The 21,293-nt window shown below is 34.4% G+C and overlaps 2 protein-coding genes across 3 annotated transcripts; one reads left to right on the top strand and one right to left on the bottom strand.

Moving 5' to 3' along the window:
* Nucleotides 1-384: 384 nt before the first annotated feature.
* Sgf29 (SAGA-associated factor 29) lies at nucleotides 385-6,381 on the bottom strand. 2 transcript variants are annotated; one of them, XM_022082268.2, is made up of 6 exons: nucleotides 6,200-6,381; nucleotides 4,651-4,821; nucleotides 3,832-3,966; nucleotides 1,796-2,077; nucleotides 1,384-1,612; nucleotides 385-907 (listed from the first exon to the last, which is right to left on the bottom strand). In XM_022082268.2, the coding sequence occupies exons 2-6, from the start codon at nucleotides 4,687-4,689 to the stop codon at nucleotides 717-719; spliced, it is 876 nt and encodes a 291-aa protein (XP_021937960.1). In that variant the 5' UTR covers nucleotides 4,690-4,821; nucleotides 6,200-6,381; the 3' UTR covers nucleotides 385-716. The 2 variants fall into 2 exon arrangements, with proteins under 2 accessions (XP_021937960.1, XP_021937961.1); XM_022082269.2 differs by lacking the exon at nucleotides 6,200-6,381 and adding an exon at nucleotides 5,809-5,826.
* Nucleotides 6,382-6,649: 268 nt separating this feature from the next.
* casp (Fas associated factor casp) lies at nucleotides 6,650-19,995 on the top strand. Its single transcript, XM_022082267.2, has 14 exons — nucleotides 6,650-6,967; nucleotides 7,183-7,251; nucleotides 7,792-8,101; nucleotides 8,178-8,361; nucleotides 11,237-11,525; nucleotides 12,110-12,230; nucleotides 13,051-13,196; nucleotides 15,025-15,179; nucleotides 16,001-16,137; nucleotides 16,422-16,584; nucleotides 16,696-16,792; nucleotides 17,565-17,702; nucleotides 17,786-17,863; nucleotides 19,541-19,995. The coding sequence occupies exons 1-14, from the start codon at nucleotides 6,929-6,931 to the stop codon at nucleotides 19,619-19,621; spliced, it is 2,007 nt and encodes a 668-aa protein (XP_021937959.1). The 5' UTR covers nucleotides 6,650-6,928; the 3' UTR covers nucleotides 19,622-19,995.
* The last annotated feature ends 1,298 nt before the right edge of the window (nucleotides 19,996-21,293 follow it).

Genomic DNA, 21,293 nt, shown 5'->3' with positions numbered 1-21,293 from the left:
CATAGCTTGTGCAAGCAAAAATCTCCCACTACCTAAACCCTGATACAACTTGCATCTAATCCATGACAGAGTTGTGCTGGACAAAGCTGTCACAACAGCTAAACATTTTTCACTTATACCATTCATTTTATCTTTACCTTGACTGTTCTTTCATACTACACGAACCATTCATTTTTCAACAACAAACTGATTTCCTATCTTTAAGCAAATATAAATTTAAGATCTTAATACTCATGCAATCCATATTTTACTACAAAATAAAAATGTGATACTTCAATGTAGACCTCTACATTATTTTAACTGAGAATTTTACAATATTCACGCATTTCAGTATGTTTTAATCCAAAGTAAATATGTAATATTTCATTATAAAGCCCATGCAGCTTTAAATGTGAATTTCATGATGTATTATTTCAAGAAATGTACAAACTCAAGTCATAGTTATGACAGCTTTAAATCCTAATATCATCTCCTACAACCACAAACATTTAAATGTCAATAACCTCTATTCTTCTTCTGCTAACTGAATTTTATTACACTGATTAATTCAAGTTTCTTTAATCCAGCATAAGCATAGATATTTCAAAGTACTAGTATATTGCAGTCTTGAGTTCTACTGTGAGAAAATTAGACATTTCTCAACATTTATTATTTTTTTTCCATCAATCTGAACATGTTGCAGGTGCTGTGACAATCTCTGTCACTGTGGCCAGCTGTCATGTTTGACTTTTTCCTTTCTTGTCTTTGATTGAAATAACATAGCGCTGTGCAACAGTCAGAGGAGGGGAATAACCATCAGCATATGATGGGTCTTCAAAAAGAACTTCATATTCTTCTGTTGAAGATGTAGGAAGCTGATTCACAACAGCTTTGTAGAAACACGTTGTCTGAGGGTACAGGGCCATTACTGAGACAAGTAAAAACATATTCTTAAGCACTATGGAGAAATGTATACATATCTATGCAACAAAGCTTTATTATAATGATTATTAAGTGACCAAAATTACATTAACTAGAAAAATGTGCCAATGAAAATCTATATATTGGTGGGAATTATATCATATGATCTGAATGAGTAACTAACTCCATGAAGCAAGTCCTTGGGAAAGACATTCACTAAGCTAGTCAACAAATTCCAAGCATTTTATGGAACACAAAAGTTCATTGCCATGTCCACAAGAGCCCTAATGCAACATTAGAAGTAATACAAAGTTCCAAAAGATAGATGTTCTTTTAAGTAGCTGTACTAGTGGGTTTAGAAGTGTGTCAACTGCTATTCTATTTACACCTGATTGTTCTTGAAGACTCCAAAGCAATCAGAATAACTAACATGTTTACAATGGCTAGTTTTATCATCCAACATATTAAAATCTTAATACAAACCTATAGAACCCTTTGGGAAGAGAGCATGTGGATCTGTCTCAGGATTTGCTCTCATCAGTGGGAGGGGTACAACACGACGCCGACTCAAAATATGTCTGTCTTTCTGTTCCTCATCAATATCATCTACTTCATATTTGTTTGTGGCAGCATTAAATTGTACAACTTCTGCTAGAATCCAGTTTTCCTCTTCTTCTGCACCTTTCACCAAGGCAGCAACCATGTCTCCCATCTGCATATCACAAATATAACATTTATGTGAATTCATAAGGTATCATAAGACTAAATTAAATGATTATAACAGAAAATCTTAGGGAACCTACTATAGTTCCTTCTTAACTCAATGTCATGTGACTGTTTTGTCAAATATTAACTGTTTATGATCCAAATCTTGCATATTTATAGTAAAGCTTACCTTTGCTACATACGTAGACTCTGCAGGAACTGCACCACAAAGAGGTGGGGCTTTCTCCCCAAGTTTCCCTACCCATAAAGGCAATGTCTGTGCTGAGCTTTGAAGCATTTTCATCAGTGCACCTCTACGTATTGTTTCTTTATTCCCAGCATTCCTTGCTTGTATCCTCCTTTCATTCCTGATGGACCGAATCTCATTCACTTTCGTCAATGCACTGCGAATTAATTCTTCTTCTTGTTCAGCATCTGCCACAGCAGCAGAATACAGACCTTTCAATTTTTGCTAGAGAAAAACAATTAAAAGTGTTGAATTCATTGCTTTATACATTTTTAACGAAATACAATTAGACAGAAAAGGTACTTGATTTCCTTATTAGAACAAAGGCATCCATTTATTATGGATTGCTGTACATGTTAAAGATTGATATGCAGATTATACATTGCACTGAATCAATTTAAAACGTTGCTTAACACCAAATGAGATATGACATAAGTGGTATATTGATTTGCAGGTTATTTAATGGTGCTACATTAAGTGAAAATTTGTATACTTTGAAATGAGATGTAAGAATAATCATGTACAGTGAGTTAAGAGAGATCTGAAGGTGATGGTCATAAGCAAAAAGGTAGAGATTTTGGGAACCACAGCAATTCTTGTATTAAGACGTAAAAATTAATGCAACATCTCTCAAATTTATCTTCTTACATCAGGATGCAGGTACTACAAAACAGCACAGAAAATGTAAAAAACTGCTCAAAGTATCTTCAGTGCTTTCTCTGTGGCAGTATACAGTATGACACCATTATTTCAAAACATGAAGAAGAGAGTCTAAATACATTAAAACTGTTAGGCATATTCTCAAAATACCACCACCACTTTTATACAAATAAAATGTTGTCACAAAAAATTTCAGGTATCACTAAAAGAAACTGTATAAATTAAGGAATAAATTGCATAATGGCACTGCCTGCCAACCACAATCAATATCTTATTATCAGCAACTGAAAATTAATGCAAGGTAATGAAACAAAATAACAAATGGCTTACAATGTGACAATTATTCACAAACAAATAATGACAAAACAAAAAAAATCACATATAAAACTTCATACATTAAACAAGGGGTTGAAAGAATAAGCTTTTATAGCAATCCCATTAAAATGTAAAATACAGAATGTCTGAGAAAGAGTTCACACATTTTAAACATTTTTATTGAGAAAATAAACATAGCTAGGAGAGTACAGTTTTCACGACATAAAACAGCAACTCCAAAAGTTTTCCCCCCATACGTTTCTGGCAAGATGGATTGGAAGATTGGTCTGCAAGATCGCCAGACTTAATGCCTGTGGATTTCTTCCTTTGGGCGTACACAAAGAACCAGGCATACCACAAACGAGTCACTTGTTTGCAAGATTTGAAGAACCGCATTATCCATTCTGTGGAAGGAATCACGCCTCAAATGTGTGTCAATGCTTTCCAAGCATTTGAATATTGGACGGACATTGTGCGAGCAACAAAGGGAGCTCAGGTTGAAGTGCAGTGAAATGGAGAAAGGTGGGGAAAAACTTTTTGAACTGCTGTTTCTTGTGGTGAAAACTGTACTATCCTAGCTCTGTTTATTTTCTCAATAAAAATGTTTAAGTAAGATTTGAGGTTTTCACAGCGGTGAGTATGAAGATTTCCGTCATCTGGGTTGTTGTGTTGTGTAGTCTGGTCGATGTTAACCAACATTTCAGAGGTCATGCCTCCGTCATCAAGGCGATGACCTGGTGACGGAGGCAGTATGACCTCTGAAACATTGGTAAACATCGACCAGACTACACAACGCAACAACCCAGAAGACGGAAATCTTCAAAAATGTTTAAAATGTGTGCACTCTTTCTCGGACATTCTGTATACTAAAATATAATAAATATAAAAACATAAAAAAGATGCTCTGGCATACCCATGAAACTATGCAAAGATTCTATTTTGTAATACTTTATAAAGTCTTGAAGTTATAAATGTGGAAATGGATAATCATGAATTGACAATACCTGATAATATGGTGACACTTTCTCTTCCTGATTTATCTTCTCATGAGCTTTTGTAATATTATTAAGGTTATGTTCACTTCGAATGCGTTCTTCCTCTATATCATGCACCAACCGATACAGACCCTTCAGACGCTCCTAAAATAAATGTGGATTTATTGAAACTTTTGGAAAAGAAGATTAACTTAAGTTTTTTAAGTTCAGTGGTAACTACATGTTAACAAACAATAACTACATTTTGATCATAAGGTGTATTCATGGTTTTCACATATTACTCAGAGAAAATAGTGATTATTTCTTTAAACACCATTAATCATTTGATCTTTGTAATGGAGGTGTGTTATGTTATCTCTGAGGTATGAAATTTTTAAGTAATACTTATATAAACATTGGCTTCAAAGAGGTAAAGACAAGTTTACTGTTTAAAAATATTAACATCTCTAAGAAGCACTAATAGAAAATAAAGCAGTCAGAAAAAATACAATACTTTATTTAAATTATCATAAACACGAGGTCCTACAATGCACCTTCTTGTCTGAGGGAGTTTAGAGGATGAAGGTGAAGAATTCTCTAATGCAAGAGGTATAACAAATCATCCAGAAAAAAAAAAAAAAAAAAACATTTATTTTCAGCAGCCCACTAATTACGACTTTGAAAATGTCTGAAATAAAGGTTCGGTTCAGCTCTGTTCTGGTTTGAAAATCTTAATGGCTGTAAAAAGTTTGGCTAACTGTTCTGAACCTTCAAGGTGTAGTAATCATGTTGAAAGATTGGCAGGTAGCACATAGATAAAAACAAAAATTAACTGATTCCAAAGCTCACCTGAACTTGAAAAGCTGCGGCATCAGCAGAAAATGCCATCTGTAATTAATTCTCATTGGTATCTATATGTAACTGAGAACTATGAACCTTGGTACATAGGTGACGTAGAGATATGTACCTTCCAGCAGCTATCACATAGCTCCAACTTATGACCACGATGCAAAAGAGGACCTATAAATGGCAAGTTCATTTATTAAGAAGAATTCACAATATCATAGAACCAAGATGACTCAGTTAGAATTTGCTCCCAGCAACAATTCTTTTCTGCCATACTATTCCAACATGAAAAATAAGCCTCATGTACTGGGAATGCCTTCCTATGGGTTAAGGCAGCTAGAATACGAAAACTGCTGACTGCTCTAAGGACTCAAGTCTATAATGATTTCCAGGCTCCCACTTATACAGTATAGTATGTTACAATGGCACAGTGTCTGTACTGGAAGAATTTTACTTTTAGTAAAACTCTAAGGCCAGATACTGCTAATCCCAAAGTCTGCCTGTGGACACAATTCTGAGCCACATATACCCATTTCCCATCTCCACAAACATTCCAAACGTTCTTTCCAAGACTCATCTTAACATCAGCCTTTTCCACAAAAAGTCTGTACAAATTTATCTTCATCAAAACTACATGTCAAGCCCATTTAACCTCTATTTCACTAATGTAACAATATTATGAGACCTGAAAATACCACAAAGGCCACATGTTCCTGGAATGTACTTATTTTATGTACTTAAGATAAAATCAAGTGAGACAGACAAATTACACACATGAAACAGGAACAAGGAATATGCCTGCTACATTTGCTTGAACAAAATTACCAAACACATTACCATCATTAAACGCAAGACCCAGGACTAGACCCTAATAGCATGTCTATAAAGTTACTATTAGTTTTAGTGATGATCTGGTAAATGCAGGTATATACAGTTAGCATCAACTTAAAAGTAAAGATAATTATACATAAGTGAATTGATTATGGTGTGGGAGAGGACAATCAAACACCTACACCGCAGCACAATCCCAACACTTTTTTAATGTTACTTTCAGTTGCTCAGATTATACAACAAATTATATGTTGGATCATACAGGAATAAATTGGAAAGGATGTGGAAGGAAGCAGCTGTAGCTGATTTACTGTACGATTTTGGTATTACCTGGAGGAACTGAGTAAAACCACAAGTCTTCAGTAAGGATAGTCTGTCTCCACGCTAAATTTCAACCCAATACCTCGCCAAAACAGAACAAGAGTGCTCAACCACTTGGAAAATATAAGCAAAGGTATGGATTTTAGAGAAACCAGGTGTGGGGGAGTGGACTGGATTCATGTGGCTCACGTTGGGGATAGATGGCGGGCTCTTTTAAACAGGGCAGTTTGGTTTGTTTGGGATGAACCTTCGGGTTCCATAAAATGAGAAGAATTTGACTAGTTGCATGTACCATTTGCTTCTCGAAAAGGAGTCTTGCCCTTGAAGGTAGTTACAACATATCCTTGTACCAGAGATATTGGACAGTAGTAGTTATATCCTAACACACCAATGTACTTACAGTGTTTATTATGTACTCAGTAGATTTTCTCTTACTTATTTGAATCATAAATGTTCTAAAAAGAATACGCTTTGCAAGTATACATTAATGCAATACAAATAACCCATCCGTCGGCATTACAACAACCAAAGAATGACAGACAACGTCGTCTGTCTCACCAGGTACAGCCAACAATGAAAAAAGAAATGTCAACCTTGTGTGAAACGTAACCGTTATTTATAAGTCTAAAAGGTTATAATAAATTTGTTATAATTGCATTACGCTACACTAGTATTTCTCCTTCGATACAATAATTTCCTTACTGTACTAACTCTATGTTATATTTAACGTCAAGGAAGAATGAAACTGCTATCCATTTTGACGCTAAAATGCTTTGTTGTACAGCGTACATTGTCAACATTGATCAATTACGGAGTGCGTTCTCAAAGACCTAGTAAAATTTTGTTCTCGCATTATGTATATATTCAAATAAGAATACTGGTATTCGTCTGAACCATTGATCAATGGATGTAAACATAGTTTGGAGGATTTGTGGCGATTTTCATGACATTTTATGTTGCCTTAAACGAGCATTGCTAATATAAAGATTAATCTTTGAATTTTATATTTTGTGAACGTGTCTAAACAATTGAATCACCGGTGATGTTACTGAATCATTATCCGCACATCAAATAACAGTTAATAGTGATGAATGCATGTTCATATGTATGTTGGTATAAATAATTAAAAATGTCCGAGAATAGAGAGGAAATACTGGCTGACTTTCAGGTAAGCTTGTCCTCTTCATAAAAAACATAGCAGTAATAGGAAAATTCAAATGTTTATAATGCAATTAGCTATACAAAAGTCTGTCACAATGGTTATAACCAAGTTATTGGCCACTTCTAGGTTAGGTCATGAGATGTATTGTTCACTCTTGAAGATAAGTCTTGAATATGAAGTAAATGTTTGGCTTTTGACGTACGTAATTTATTTCCCAACAGGCGTGCACAGGCATTGAGGATGTTGGAGAAGCAATTTATCACTTGGAAGAATCAAATTGGGATCTTCTGGTAAGTTATTTGGGAAAACTGAATAAATGATTACAGCTTCCCTGCTTTTCCACTCTCTCCCTTCTATGGCCCTCTAAGTATCTCCTTCCTTGGCACCCTGCTCATGTCACCTACAACTGCAGTGTTACAAATTGTTGAGTCATAGTTTTAAATTAACTGTAATAACATAATATAATCGAATCAAGCCCCACTTAACCCCAATCTGAAATGATTGTTACATGTCCAGCTTGATTCCGGCCTCCTTTTGTTACTGTAGATGTAAGAATCTTGGAAAATGTGTTTGCCAATTTCAGCCATGTTTATAACCTAACAAACCATCACTGGAGTGTAAATTGGTAATACATATTGCAATATGAGAGGTCCAAGATCACGAATGAGCATTCTTGTGGTTGAGAAAATTATGGGGTTATGCTGAATGATTTTTCTATACATATACTTTACTGTACCTTACGTTTTTATAGAAAAATTGGTTAATACAGTTCATAATCTTGTATAGTCATGCTCAAAGGTAATATAATAACAAAAATCTGTTCTTTTCAGGCTGCTGTTAACCGTGTAATGCCACAGGAGACCCAAACATTGCCTTCTGAGATGGATGTGGATGTTGAAATGATAGAAGAAATAAAACAAGAACCAACCAATCCTGTAAAAGCAAGCCCAGATATAACTGTTGTTTCATGTGTTGGTTCAGATTGTTCATTGCCTTTTAAATTACCTGTGAGTGTTAGTGCTGACGTTATTCCCCTCCCGTCCACTTCACAATCTGAGAGCAGTACAAGACTCCTTCAGTTTTGCATCCACTTCAGAGAGAAACTGATACAGCTGCAGTTACCAGATACTGGAACAGTGGGTTAGTGTGAACAACTTATTAATGTCCTGTGTCACTGATGTACATATTTCATTATGAGCTAAATTTTCTGTTTTAGGTGACTTGAAAACATTAGTGACAGCTCAGTTGGGAATTCCTACTTGTCAGCAGTGTTTTGAAGGATGGAAAAGTTATCCAAGTTCAGACTTTACAATATTGGGAAGTCTTGGCTTACCTAAGGAGAACATACTCTTTCTTACAATTCCAAACAATGTGGAAGATGGTGAATTCTCTACCAAAGAGTAAGTTTTATTTTTATTTATTTAGTGTTCTGTCTGACAACAGGTCCATATGAACAAGATCCTTCCATCCTTTTCTCGGACTGGGACCTGTTCATATACATTCTTGGCAGATGATCCAGAAGTGGTTTGCCATTGCCGTCTTCTGTGTGTGAATGGAGTAATTGTTGGGATGCCACGGAGAAACCAGGGAAGCCCCCGGAGGAAAACTCCGTGTTGCCTAGACCACAGCCTTGCCCAACACAAGTTATAAATTCGGGCACCGCTGGGAATCGAACCCATCATATTAATACAAATACAGTTTTTATTTGTTTTCTGCAAAATAATGTTCCCAGTGAGTAAAAGATTTCATTCTGAAATCTGAAAAATATTTCATCATTCATTACAACAAGTGAAACTTCATTACATTAACATATAACTCCACATGTAATGCAATAGTACATTATACTGGTAAGTTTTATCATAAATTTAAAACCAGATTACCACCTATTTCTTTATCTGTCTGCCAATCCTCTGCTTCTACATAATTTTAATTTTAAACTTCTGAAGGACTCTGCTGCATGGAGTTATGCATCTTTTATATTATATGACTTAACTTATTTATTTTCTCATAGCACTGATAAATTCTTATGTAACATTACAACTCAACCATCTAAATTTTTAAAAAAATTGTTTTCTGTGCTAAGTGGTTATGTGATTTTGATTGTTGAGATTAATGAATCTTTATGTTAGTTTATTTGCATATGAAATACATCTAAAAGAAAAGAACTTTGGCATTATACATGGATCATAAAATGTCACTATTTGTATAGCAATACATTAAATTAGATATGTTTGGGTAATATGCTAGGTGGTATTGGGAGCAGATGGTATCACTGACATGTCAGACACCTCAAGCAGTACAACCCCAGGACATTCATTTTTGGAATCTGCAGGATGCAGATCTTCTATATTATTTATTATAAAAATTTGTGATTTGGCGTCGTCGCCAACCTATTTGTAGTCAAAAAATGACGTCATCAAACAAACATTTGTTTACTTGCCATTGTTGTATTTCTATTTATAATAGAACACAACAATGGCGAGTAAACAACCTATTTGTATAAAACCAATTTATAGCCAAAAAATGACATCATCAAACAAACATTTGTTTACTTGCCATTGTTGTATTTTTATTTATAATAGAACACAACAATGACAAGTAAACAACCTATTTGTAGCCATTTGTTTACTCGGCATTGTTGTGTTGGTATACCAACACAACAATGCTGAGTAAACAAATGATGCTTCAGACCTATTTAAGGAATGAAGAAAAGTGAAAGAAGATGTTATCAACTATTTGAAGTACCAACACCAGCAAAGTAAACTGATACTAATAATACTACTCATTCAAGTTATAATATTCATTCGATATATTACGAAAACTATTGCGAAAACTGACTTTATGGTCGATTTTAAGACGAAGATGTGCAAGGGTGGGGCTGGACGTAGAAAGTTGACTGACCAATAACAGTTGGCCTCTGAACAGCGACGTAAAGAACTAAAATATCAGACCAATTTAACAGAAGAGCAAAAAGAAAACAACACACTGAAAAACGTAGTATTAAATATCAACAGAAATTGATAGATGAAAGGAGCTCCAAAAGGAGTGCTTTGCGCTAGTTTTCTATAAAAACTGCATGATATGATTCTCAATGAGGATAGTCTAGTTTTGCCTGTAATTTGAAACTGATAACTCCGAAACAGAGGGATATCTTCCATTGTGCCATGCTGGTATGTAGGTAGATAAGTAGGTTGGCTGTTGGCTTTTGCCAAGTTTTATGGTAATATAAATGTATTTGTTGGCTAATTATGAAGGTTTCTTTCACTTCAGTTGAAGTTTTCCACCAGAATGTTAACATTGTTGGGTATTTAGTATTTATAATCAATTGGAGAGGTTTATCAGTTCTTTACATTTTTCTGCTACTTAAAGTTTGTGCAATGTTCTGGCCTTCACACTATGACCTTTTTGGGGGTGTATTTCAAACAGAAATTTTAAATAGCATTTATTAATTCTCTGTTGATGCATTTCACCACAAGTAACAGTTTTTAAACTATAGGGAAAATTTGGAGTAACTGTTCTGATAACTGTACATGAAATGGAGTTTTATATGAATGTTCCAGTAAATTTTTTTTCACTTTATTTGCATTCCTAAATTATCTTTTGATAGATTTTGATGAAATTTTGTATGACACTTTTGTTAAACTTTACCATGTGTAATTTTCATTCACATTCATTTATTTTGAGTCCCATATTACTTACAGGCCTAATACAGTTTGATAAAAATAATAATATAATATACTGTACTAGTTTGCATCTACAGTTGACAACTTCTGATGAATGTAAATCTAGCCGTTAGTCATTATTGTGTCTTAAAGATATCTAGATCTATCTAGATATCTAGATATCTAGATATCTAGATAGCTCTATTGAGGGAACCATTTGATATATGTGTGTTTGTATTCATGGACATATCAGGATCAAATTCCATGAGTTTGCCAATGTTTAATAGTTTTCCTGTAATTCAGTCTTAAAATAACCTCAAAGTATTTCACATAAATTCTCTGTATCTTTTAAGGCACATTTCACAATTCAGGAGCACCTATTATCTTCACTCTGCCTGTTTGACCGTGTGTACTCTGCATTGGGTCAATGGAAGTAAATAATCTTCTGTAAGAAAATAATTGTGAATTGTATTACCTGATGGAGTTCCCCATCCCTTTAGCCTGATTTGTTCTATATGGTGATTTCACTGCCCAACTTTAATATATTTGTGTCTTGTCACTAAAAATTATAGTTTTGTGCTTGATTTGAAGATCACTCTTCAATTTGTTTCAGCTCAAACATAGCAGAAAAACTGATTCAGTCCTATACATTAAATATTCATGATGAATCACAGCAAAAGGACTACAGCTTGAAGTTTCTTGGGTCTAAAACAGTGCTGGAAGTGAAAACAGATGTTTATACACTCACTGACATCCCTGTGCGACATCAGGTTTGGACTGGCTGGCCATCACAACTGAAGAATGATAGAACAACTCTTGCATGTTCAGGAATTCATCCTGTTCATGAGTTTACTGTCAAGAGAGCATTTTTCTCTGCACATCCTGCCAAGGAAAATAAGAAGGTTGGTACCTATTAGTTTATGTTGCTGCAGTCCAAAAGACTTAGCACATTGACATCCAGAAACTTTTTCCCGAGACAAAATTCTACCATCTTCTTAATGTGCAGTTACATCCCCCACAAAAAAGTGGTCATTGCTATTTGTTTACTAAGATTGAGTAAATTTTTTAATAGAGCAACATGTTTGTAACTATATATCTCCATTGTCCACCCTTATTGATTAAATTAAACACAATTTATATTTTTGAGGTCATTGTTGAATGTGTTGATAGTTAATATTGCTGTGGAGATCCCAAAATTTGAGGGATCCATTTTTGGTCTCTTTCTGTACAAAGACTTTATCCTAATTTAATATTTTGTATTGTATCATACTACACGGCAGGTTATTCTTTCATGTGAAAATAGAGCTGTACTTTTGAAAGGGTAAGTACTTCTAATTAATTTTCCCATATAGCTTACAAAGGAATGGGACCCTACATTATTGGAAATTTATTACCAAAAGTCCATGTTATAAATTTACATTAATATAGTATTTAAATTTTTTATGACTCTACCATAAAATAACATTATGTACAATTTTCATTTCAGTTTATAGTTGATTTGGCAGATAGTGACAATAGTTCTGTAGAAGAATTTGAAGATGCTTCAGAGACGTTCACAGAGGATGATATATTTGTTGATGTTGAAACAAAAAGGATGCAACCACTAAGTATGTTAGAATAGTGAAGAAAGCAAATGAAAATTAGGGAATTATTACAGTGTAAACTTAATTTCCCATTGCATGCAAATGTCCATAATTGTCAAACAGCAGTATAGCAAGTTAGAAAATGCACATATAGGATAACAATTCTGAGATATTTTCCAGAATTGTTTTCCTGTGTATGTAGTTTCTAACTTACTTTATTGCTGTTTGACAATAGTATCTATGCCCCCCACCTATAACTCTACCTAAAGTCTGATTTATCCCTCAGATGAAAGTACAGGACTTTAAGAAATAGATTTTTCTTCAGAGATTTAATGTTATTACAAGAGCTGTATGGGTGCAAAGGAGAGTGAATTTAATTATTTTAATTACCGCATTAAAATTGAAATGACTAAGTCTAATAATAGATAGTAATAGAAAGCAAGAAAACATTTTCTTTATATTGCAAAAGTGGGTTTATAGAATACAAACTGTCAAATTATGTGCAGTGTTATTGACAAGTATATTTTTGTATGTAATGAAATAAGCTTTAAAAAGTTTGGTTTTGTATAACATTAAAATTGTCTGATCTAAATGAAAATTCAGCTGGCTTGTAAGACATCATAATTTTTAGTGGCCAGTGATGAAAATCCCCCCCCCCCCCCCACACACACACACACACACACAAAGATTGCTCCTAATGTAACATGAGGAAAGAATTATGGCCTAATTAAATAATGTTTGTAAAGGCATTTCACAATTTTAAAAGACTATAAGTTCTAGAGACAGAAAGTCTACTTGAATATAATTTAAAATGACAAAATGAAGTTGTTTTTCTTGTCTGTAGTTCCGAATAATGTGGAAGATGAAACAGCTGGATGTATTCACTTTGCGGATCAGTTTACAAATCGTTATGGAGATTGTCATCCAGAGTTTTTCCCTGGGTCTTTGGATGAAGCTGTTAAAGAAGCTTGTTTGAAACCAGCTAAGGATGTGAGTAAGATATGATTTCCAAGTTAATATTACATTTTTAGAAATATATCTTGTTGATAATCTGATTTCTTCTTTAACTAACTAACTAGGTGGCTTACCGAACCCGAAGGTTCATCACCAAATTAACCAAAGCCCTCCACCGGACCCTGTCCTGGGCAACAAAATCCAATCTCCTTCAACTCCTATCTCCTTCAACTCCTATCTCCCATAGATTCCGCCTGAGATTATCCTCCCATCTATGTCTAGGTCTCCCCAGCGGTGCACACCTCTTGTCCCATCCATGTGCAATACATGCCCCGCCCATCTCATTCTTCTCGACTTAATCACCCTGACAATAGTGGGGGAGGAGTATAGATTTTTAAGGTCATTATTATGCAGTTTTCTCCATGCCCCATCGTCTTCTCTCCTAGGCCCAAATATCCTCCTCAACACCCTATTCTCAAACACCTGCAATCTGTGTTCCTCCCTCTGAGTGAGAGACCATGTTTCGCTCCCATACAAAACAACAGGCAAGATTATTGTTTTGTATACTTTAATTTTCAGGTTCTTAGAAATCAGACGGGAAGACAAAATATTTTGAACTGAGAAGTAGCAAGCATTTCCAAAATTTAATCTCCTCCTAACTTTTTCATGAGTGTCATTTTGATTTGTTATTGTTGTTCCCAGATATTTGAACTTTGTAACCCTTTCAAAGGATTAGCTACCCTAAGATAATTTTGCCCCTCCTGTCTGCTGACGATGAGATACTAACATGTACTTAGTTTTTTCTGAATTTACTTCTAGCCCCACCTGTCTGCTAGCCTCTAGTAAAACTTCTACATTCCTTTTTATTGTATTCATATCATCCCCCAATAAATTAACATCATCAGCGTATGCCAATAGCTGATGTGTCCCATTCAATTTCAAACCCTCCTGCCTATCTTGGACTTTCCTGATAGCATATTCTAGCGGAAAGTTAAAGAGCAAGGGAGACAAAGCATCTCCTTGTTTTAGACCGTTCTTGATGAAGAATGTCTCAGATACAGAAAAAAATCTACCACCAGATAATGATCAGTGTCACAATCTGCACCTCTGAAAGACCTCACATCAATTATATTTGTCTGCCTTCTATTATCTACTAAAACATGGTCTATTTGATTGTGTGTGCTCCCATCTGGAGAAGTCCAAGTGTATTATGAATATCACGGTGTGGAAATTTTATACTCTTTACAATTAGATCTTTTGACATAGTGAAGGTTACTGCTCTAACACTGTTATCATTACTAAGTGCATGGAGACTCTCGCTGCCTATTGTGGGTTCAAAGATATCCTCCTTCCCAATTTTTGCATTGAAATCTCCTAGCAGAATTCTCATGTGATACTTGCCAAATGTATCAAATACTGATTCCAATTCTTCATAAAAGCTATCCTTGATATCATCGCTATTGTCCTCAGTTGGGGCATGAACATTAAGGACAATGATGTCGCAGATTTCTTTAGTTTATTGAATTCATCTATTTGTTCATTCATTAGTCAAGACACCCTGTAATGGCAAGACATTCCCCAGTTTCCTTTCATATATAGATTAGGCACGTTATGCACAGAGTTAGCTAAAGAAGTCAGTTTTTCATACTTTGTACCATATAAATGTATGAAAACCATTAAAATGTTTCTTAGAAACATGTTAATAAACATGCATGGTATTTTTGATAATGAAAAGTTAGTGCACTTTGGTGCCAGCAGTTAATGTGATTCACTTTTCCATGTTAGAAGTCCTGTCTGTACATATTTGTTCACATGAATACAGCTGTACTATATCCTCTGATTCATGAATTTTCACTTCTTGCAGAGACGGCTTCTTGCAGTGTACTTGCACCATGATGGCAGCATCCTCACAAATGTGTTTTGCACTCAGTTATTAGGCTTTGAATCTGTTCTTCAGTGTCTTAACAATCATTTTGTTGTGTGGGGCTGGGATCTCACTCATGAATCAAACAAGTTAAAGTGAGTATTGTACTTCGTAACTTATGTTCATGTTACATTATTATGAAAGAAGCATTATAATACTGTTTGATTTATACTACTATACAAGTGTATAAAAGGTAAATTTACAATCAGATAAAACAAATTTACAGCTCTGCAATTGAAAAATCACTGCTGAAAGCTATGTTAAGATAACTACAAACTGAATGGTTGGTTTATTAACTTTGAAGATGGCTGTCTTCTGGGTTATTGCGCTGTGTAGTCTGATAGAAGTTTACTGCTTTACTCATCACCCTGATGATGGAGGCAGCAAGGACCTCTGAAACATTAGTAAACTTCTACCAGACTATATGGCGCAACAACCCAGAAGACAACCATCTTCAGACTCACCATCGTGAAAACCTCAAATCCTTTACTAACTTTGTTTATGATCAGTGCTAATAAACACTGCTGGTCAAAACTTTTACATTCTTTTTATGTTGTGCCTACAGTAATAAATATGTTGTTATTAATAATTTGCTACTCTTCTTTGCACTGAATTGCAGAGATACAATTCTTCAGCCTCATGCATGTGTAGATATGTGTGTGTTCACACAATCTGTAGTATAGCAACTGGTGCATAAAGCTGATAACTTACCTGGACTTAGTACCGAGATCTGGAGTGCCCAGAATAGAATTCTCTCAGAACATCAGAACTCTCCTTATAATTTAGGATATCTCAGCACCATAATTTACAGGGATCAAATAGAAGGTTATGTCCCTCAAGGAAAGCTGCAGACCATATATGAACACTTCTGAAAGATGTTATGTTCTGTGTGTATTATTCATATTGTTTGTTGCAGATTCTTAGGGTCTGTGACTAGAACATTGGGTAGTGTGGCAGCTATGACAATTAGGAATATAGAAGTGGAGAGACTTCCAGCACTGTTAATCATAATGAGAATGCGGTCAGCAACTGAAGTATTCACAATTGTGCATGGTATGATTAACTTCTGTAATTTTTTAATTTAAATAAAATTTATGTTTGTCTTAGTTTTTGTAAAGCACAATAAAATATGGATGAACAGAAAATAATTTGTATGAAGATTTTTGGGTTGTTGCGCTGTGTAGTCTGGTCGATGTTTACCAACGTTTCAGAGGTCATACTGCCTCTATCATCAGGGCGATTCAGACTACATAGCGCAACAACCCAGAAGACAGAAATCTTCATACTCACTGCTGTGAAAACATCAAATCTCACATAATTTGTATAATTTGTCATAGGTAATGTGGGTGTTAGTGAATTGCTTACTAGTTTGATACAAGCAGTTGACGTTTTTACTGAGCAGCAGCGAATGGAGATACGCGAAGAAGACGAACGAGCAGCTCGAGAACTTGTGAAAAGAGAACAAGATGCAGCTTATCAGGAATCACTAGAAGCAGACAGGTAATTCTGTTCCTTTCTTGTTCACAGATTCCACTGTACTTTTGAAGTATTTTATGGAAAGAATTTAAATATAAAACACATGGTATTAAATATTTTGGTATGAACTTACAGAGCCAAAGAAGAGGCAAAACGACATCAAGAATTGATGGAAAATAAGGAAAAGGAGCAGAGAGAAATTCAGCGTCAAGAAGTAGAATTGATAAAAGAAGTATGTCTTACTTTTTCCCTTCTTGTATACTACACACATATAAATACAGAATAATTTAAGAGAAATTAAGTATTACTAAAAAGCATTGCATTATTAAAAAGTTATTTTGCTTTTATATGAAGGGCAGTTGCAGGGAAATACTAATGTACACAGTTATATGTTGGTGAATAGTAATAACAGTTTCAAATTTAGAAAATACTCTTTATTCTGATACATACAACTTTTGAACAGATTGGAAGAGAATGGAGTATAGAATGCAAATAAATTAAAGGAAGTGGATTGAATAATGTTAAATTCATATATACAGTCACTAGCAGAAAGAGTTAAGAACATCAGATGTCATGGCTAAATGGCCTACTTCATGGTCCCAAGTTGTAATTTCAGCCCACAAACTGATTGTCTTGAGTGATACGATTTCATAAGTAAAGTTTGTCCCGCTACGTGCCATACAGGCGCTTGGGGTGAGAGGAGGTATAGCTCCTCCCTTTCTTGACCTCGGCACTAGATGGGGGTGAGTGGTCAGCATCACCCCCCAGCCGATTTCATAGTTAGGATAGGATTTCATAGTTTTCATAAATCCTTAATACTCGATGAACAAGTAATCAGTCAGCCTGAGTTAAAACCAAGCACAATGCCAGCCAGTGACAGATGTTAAAATTTCTCACGCTGTATTTAAATGTCTCTATAGAACTTGCACCAGTTATTCATTGCCTTGTCATACTAAACTTTTGTTTTATACAGAAAATTTAATCCTGACATTGTTTTGTATTAGGCACATAGACTGGAAGTTAAGTCTCAGTTACCAGAAGAACCACAAGAGAGTGCTGGTGATTGCATCGCCAAAATTCGTTTCAGACTTCCAAAGGGGGAGTGTTTGGTTCGACGGTTCCAAGCTACAGCTCCACTTAAAGTATGTTATATTAATTTATTATTATTATTATTATTTTAGCATTGTACTTCATTTATTGTGCGTAATTTTTCTGTATGTTTTAGGTATTACTCGATTTCCTTGTGGTGCAGGGTTATCCACCAGATGAGTATAAGGTTATTTCTAGCTGGCCTCGAAAGGATGTAAGTTGGATTTATTGCTCTTATCATTCAGTAAGATTTCAATTGTAGGACCAAAAGTACTTCAAATAAATAAAAATGAGTTTGAGTATTTGTACAGGAATATGTCCCTCAGGTTTTTTTGTAATCAAAAGCTAGTAGAGACTAGCACATTGCTTTACCCACAATATTAACCTTTCCAAGGAGATATATACACTTAAAAATAAATTGTACATATTCTGCCATCATTTGACAAATATTTGGGTACACTTCTTCCAGCATTCTGTAGTTAAGTGAACTGAGAAATTCTGAACTGCATCAGCATTAGTTGTACAGAATTCATGATTCTACATTGAATTACAGTAATGTCATACCCAACTCAACAGACTGTCCTTTGTAATTTACAGGGTAGGCTTTATGGAACATGATATTCAGATGTGAGTGGTTAGAATGTGCCTTTTAAGGGAATTTTGACCGACCAAAGTTGAATTTTATGTTAATGTTTGCAAATATGTCAACATCACATTGATATGACATAATTATGCATGGATTATCAGTTCAGTTCAAGTGAAATTGTCTTCTTATTGGAGTCTGTTCTTTCCTCTTCTCCCTTATAATTTTATGTTACCAAAATAAACCATAGAATATCTTGTTTATAGTTATTTTGATAGCCTACAGAGTGAGGTGACTGAGGACAGAATGCAAGACTTTTTTAACTTTGAATCTATGTAATTTAACTCTCCTTGTTCATATGACATTGTATTTTCACCATGTCACACAAAATTAGGTTTTAGTTGTATTGGACTGCAAAATGACCTTTATTGTTTTCTTTTAATAATTGCTAGTTCCTTCATTAGAATGCCAATCAGTGGTATAACCTTCAAATGTAATTTATAAATGATATTGAATTACATGAATTTTGGATTAAAAATTCAAAAGTTTTGAGGATAGAGGCATGAGTCAAAATCAATAACTTAGGTGGTGCAGAGTCCTGCTTCGGATTTCCATGAATTTTGGTATTGGGGAGTTTACTAAAATTTGTCAACACATTCCTGTTTTGGTTAAGATTAAGCAACAATAACAGATACTGAACATGAAAACCTACTGCACATAAGAGTTACGTAATCCCTGGGAAGTCACATGCTGAATTACTAGCATGCCGGAAAATATCATGCTTGTTCCAATTTTATGTAAACTTTACTGGTAATACTTTATAACACTGGAAGTCATAAAGTAGTCAGTAATGACAAGGTGTATAAATGAGTAATAATACTATAAACAGCAGAAAGCAACAAAGTTGTGTGAGAAATATCTTTCTACTAAAAACCAGCGTTCTCTACTCAGGAATAGGAAGTTTATACATGTGCAGAACATCACTTGCTTTTCAGGCCACCTACATCACAAGTATTTACTTAACTGTTACATTTTTGTGTAGAGAAGGTACTAGATGAAAAGTTCCCTACTATTCGGAGGGTCAGCTTTAGGCAGACACACCGTTATGCTAGTGTACATTTCAAAATTTGTTTCCCAGTTGCCATGAATTTTCAGAGATACGTTTTAAAGTTCCTTTGTATCAGATTCATACTATTCTCTGTATTTACTTGCATCTTATTTGACAAATATTCCATATAGTAATCAGTATTATTTTGTTTAGTATTTTTGTCTTGCATTGATTTACATTGAATATGTTTGGTGTTTCAGCTTACTTCACTTGATCCTAAAGTAACTCTACAAGAACTTAAGTTTTTCCCACAAGAAACTGTGATTTTAGAAGAACGATGAATTGAACTTTTTCCCCCTTCTTTAAATTGACAGTGATTCTTCAGTACTGATGCTTTGATGAACTAGCTCTTGAATAACAAGTAATGTTCAAGTTGTGGGGAAGGATTGGTGTATAGCCAAAATCCAAGTGATGTTAATATGTAAATAAAAAAAATGTGTGGGGGAAGTATTTCCTATCAGTTCATCTGATATTTTAGTCTGGCTGTGGATAATGCAAGCATACTATTGTGAGAGAATGACTGCACTTTATACCCTGTGTATGTTAATTTGTTTTGCTCTTTTTATATACTGTAATATGTTTGGTTCTTGCTGGATTTAAAATTAATATCTGTATATAACAAAATTATGAATAAACATTTTCACTATTAATATTAGTTAGTGTTTGATTGCTATTAAATAATAATAATAATAATAATAACAATAAGGGTTTGTTAATAAAAAAGACAGAAGTGAAAAATGAAATACAATGTTTAGGAATTTCTCTGGATAGTGGAGTGAAATGGGAGAAAGAGATATAGCAGGTGACATTGAGAAGAATGAGTGTTAAATGATATCAGCATGCTTAGTGAGAGCTGTAACATTAGAATTAAATAATTAGAACAAATTTATGTATCACTGATTGAAATGAGAATGATGACTAACTAACTAGATGGCTTATAGAATCACTAAATTCACCAAACCCTGTCCGGAGCCAACAAAATCCAGTCTCTTTCAACCCTATCTCCCATAGATCCTGCCTGAGATTATCCTCCCTTCTATGTCTAGGTCTCCGCAGTGGTCTCTTACCCTCAGGCTTTCCGACCAATATCCCATGCACACCTCTTCCCCATCCATGTATGCCATGTGCCCTGCCCATCCTATTCTTCTTGACTTAATGACCCTGACAATACTGGGTTTTTTATTATTATTGTCAAACACTTAGTTTAGTTTAGTTTAAAAATTAATTGAATTATCTGGGCCCCTACTCCCCCAGTTACCATGGGTAATTGGAGGGGTATGGAGAATGGATTTCTATATGAATACATATTCTCATCAATTAACTTCATTGTAAATAACCAAGGACGTTTTCAAACCAATTCTGCTTTACACAGTGTCAGCACAAAGAATAAGAAAGAGCTTCACAGATCAATTACCAACCTGTCATGTTTCCAGAAGGCTTCATATTATGCACGCATCAAAATTTTCAATAGTTTACCATCAAGTTTTACAAGTCTTCTAATTGAAAATAGCATTAAAAAGATACTTAATTACACAATCCTTTTATTCTGTTGATGAATTTCTAATGTTAACAAATAAAGGTCATTAAGGTTTTCTTGCTTTCATGTGATAAAAATGGGTAATATAATTTATCTACTGTATATAATGCAAGGATGTATTTGCAACATATTATTAATTATGTGAAACCTTCATCTATAATATGTGAAATGTTTTAATATTATTAATTGGACCTGCAATATGTATTGTATCATTAAGACTTATTCAACATCCTATTGTCATCTGACTTAACTTACAGATCCATAATAATAATAATAATAATAATAATTTATTTACATTCCATGGATCCATAAGACAGTCAGATGACAATAGTAAGTGGAAAAAGTCATAATAATAAAAATAATAATAATACATTACATATTATAAAGTACAATTCATACTAATTATATAAATTTCA

This window comes from Zootermopsis nevadensis, unplaced genomic scaffold (genome assembly GCF_977971745.1).
Source record: "Zootermopsis nevadensis isolate Lab colony 2312 unplaced genomic scaffold, Znev_1.0 Znev_ptg000029l, whole genome shotgun sequence".
Taxonomy (NCBI): Eukaryota; Metazoa; Arthropoda; class Insecta; order Blattodea; family Termopsidae; genus Zootermopsis; species Zootermopsis nevadensis.
The sequence above is the reverse complement of the archived record's forward strand: the minus strand, read 5'-3'. Positions and strand labels throughout refer to the sequence as shown.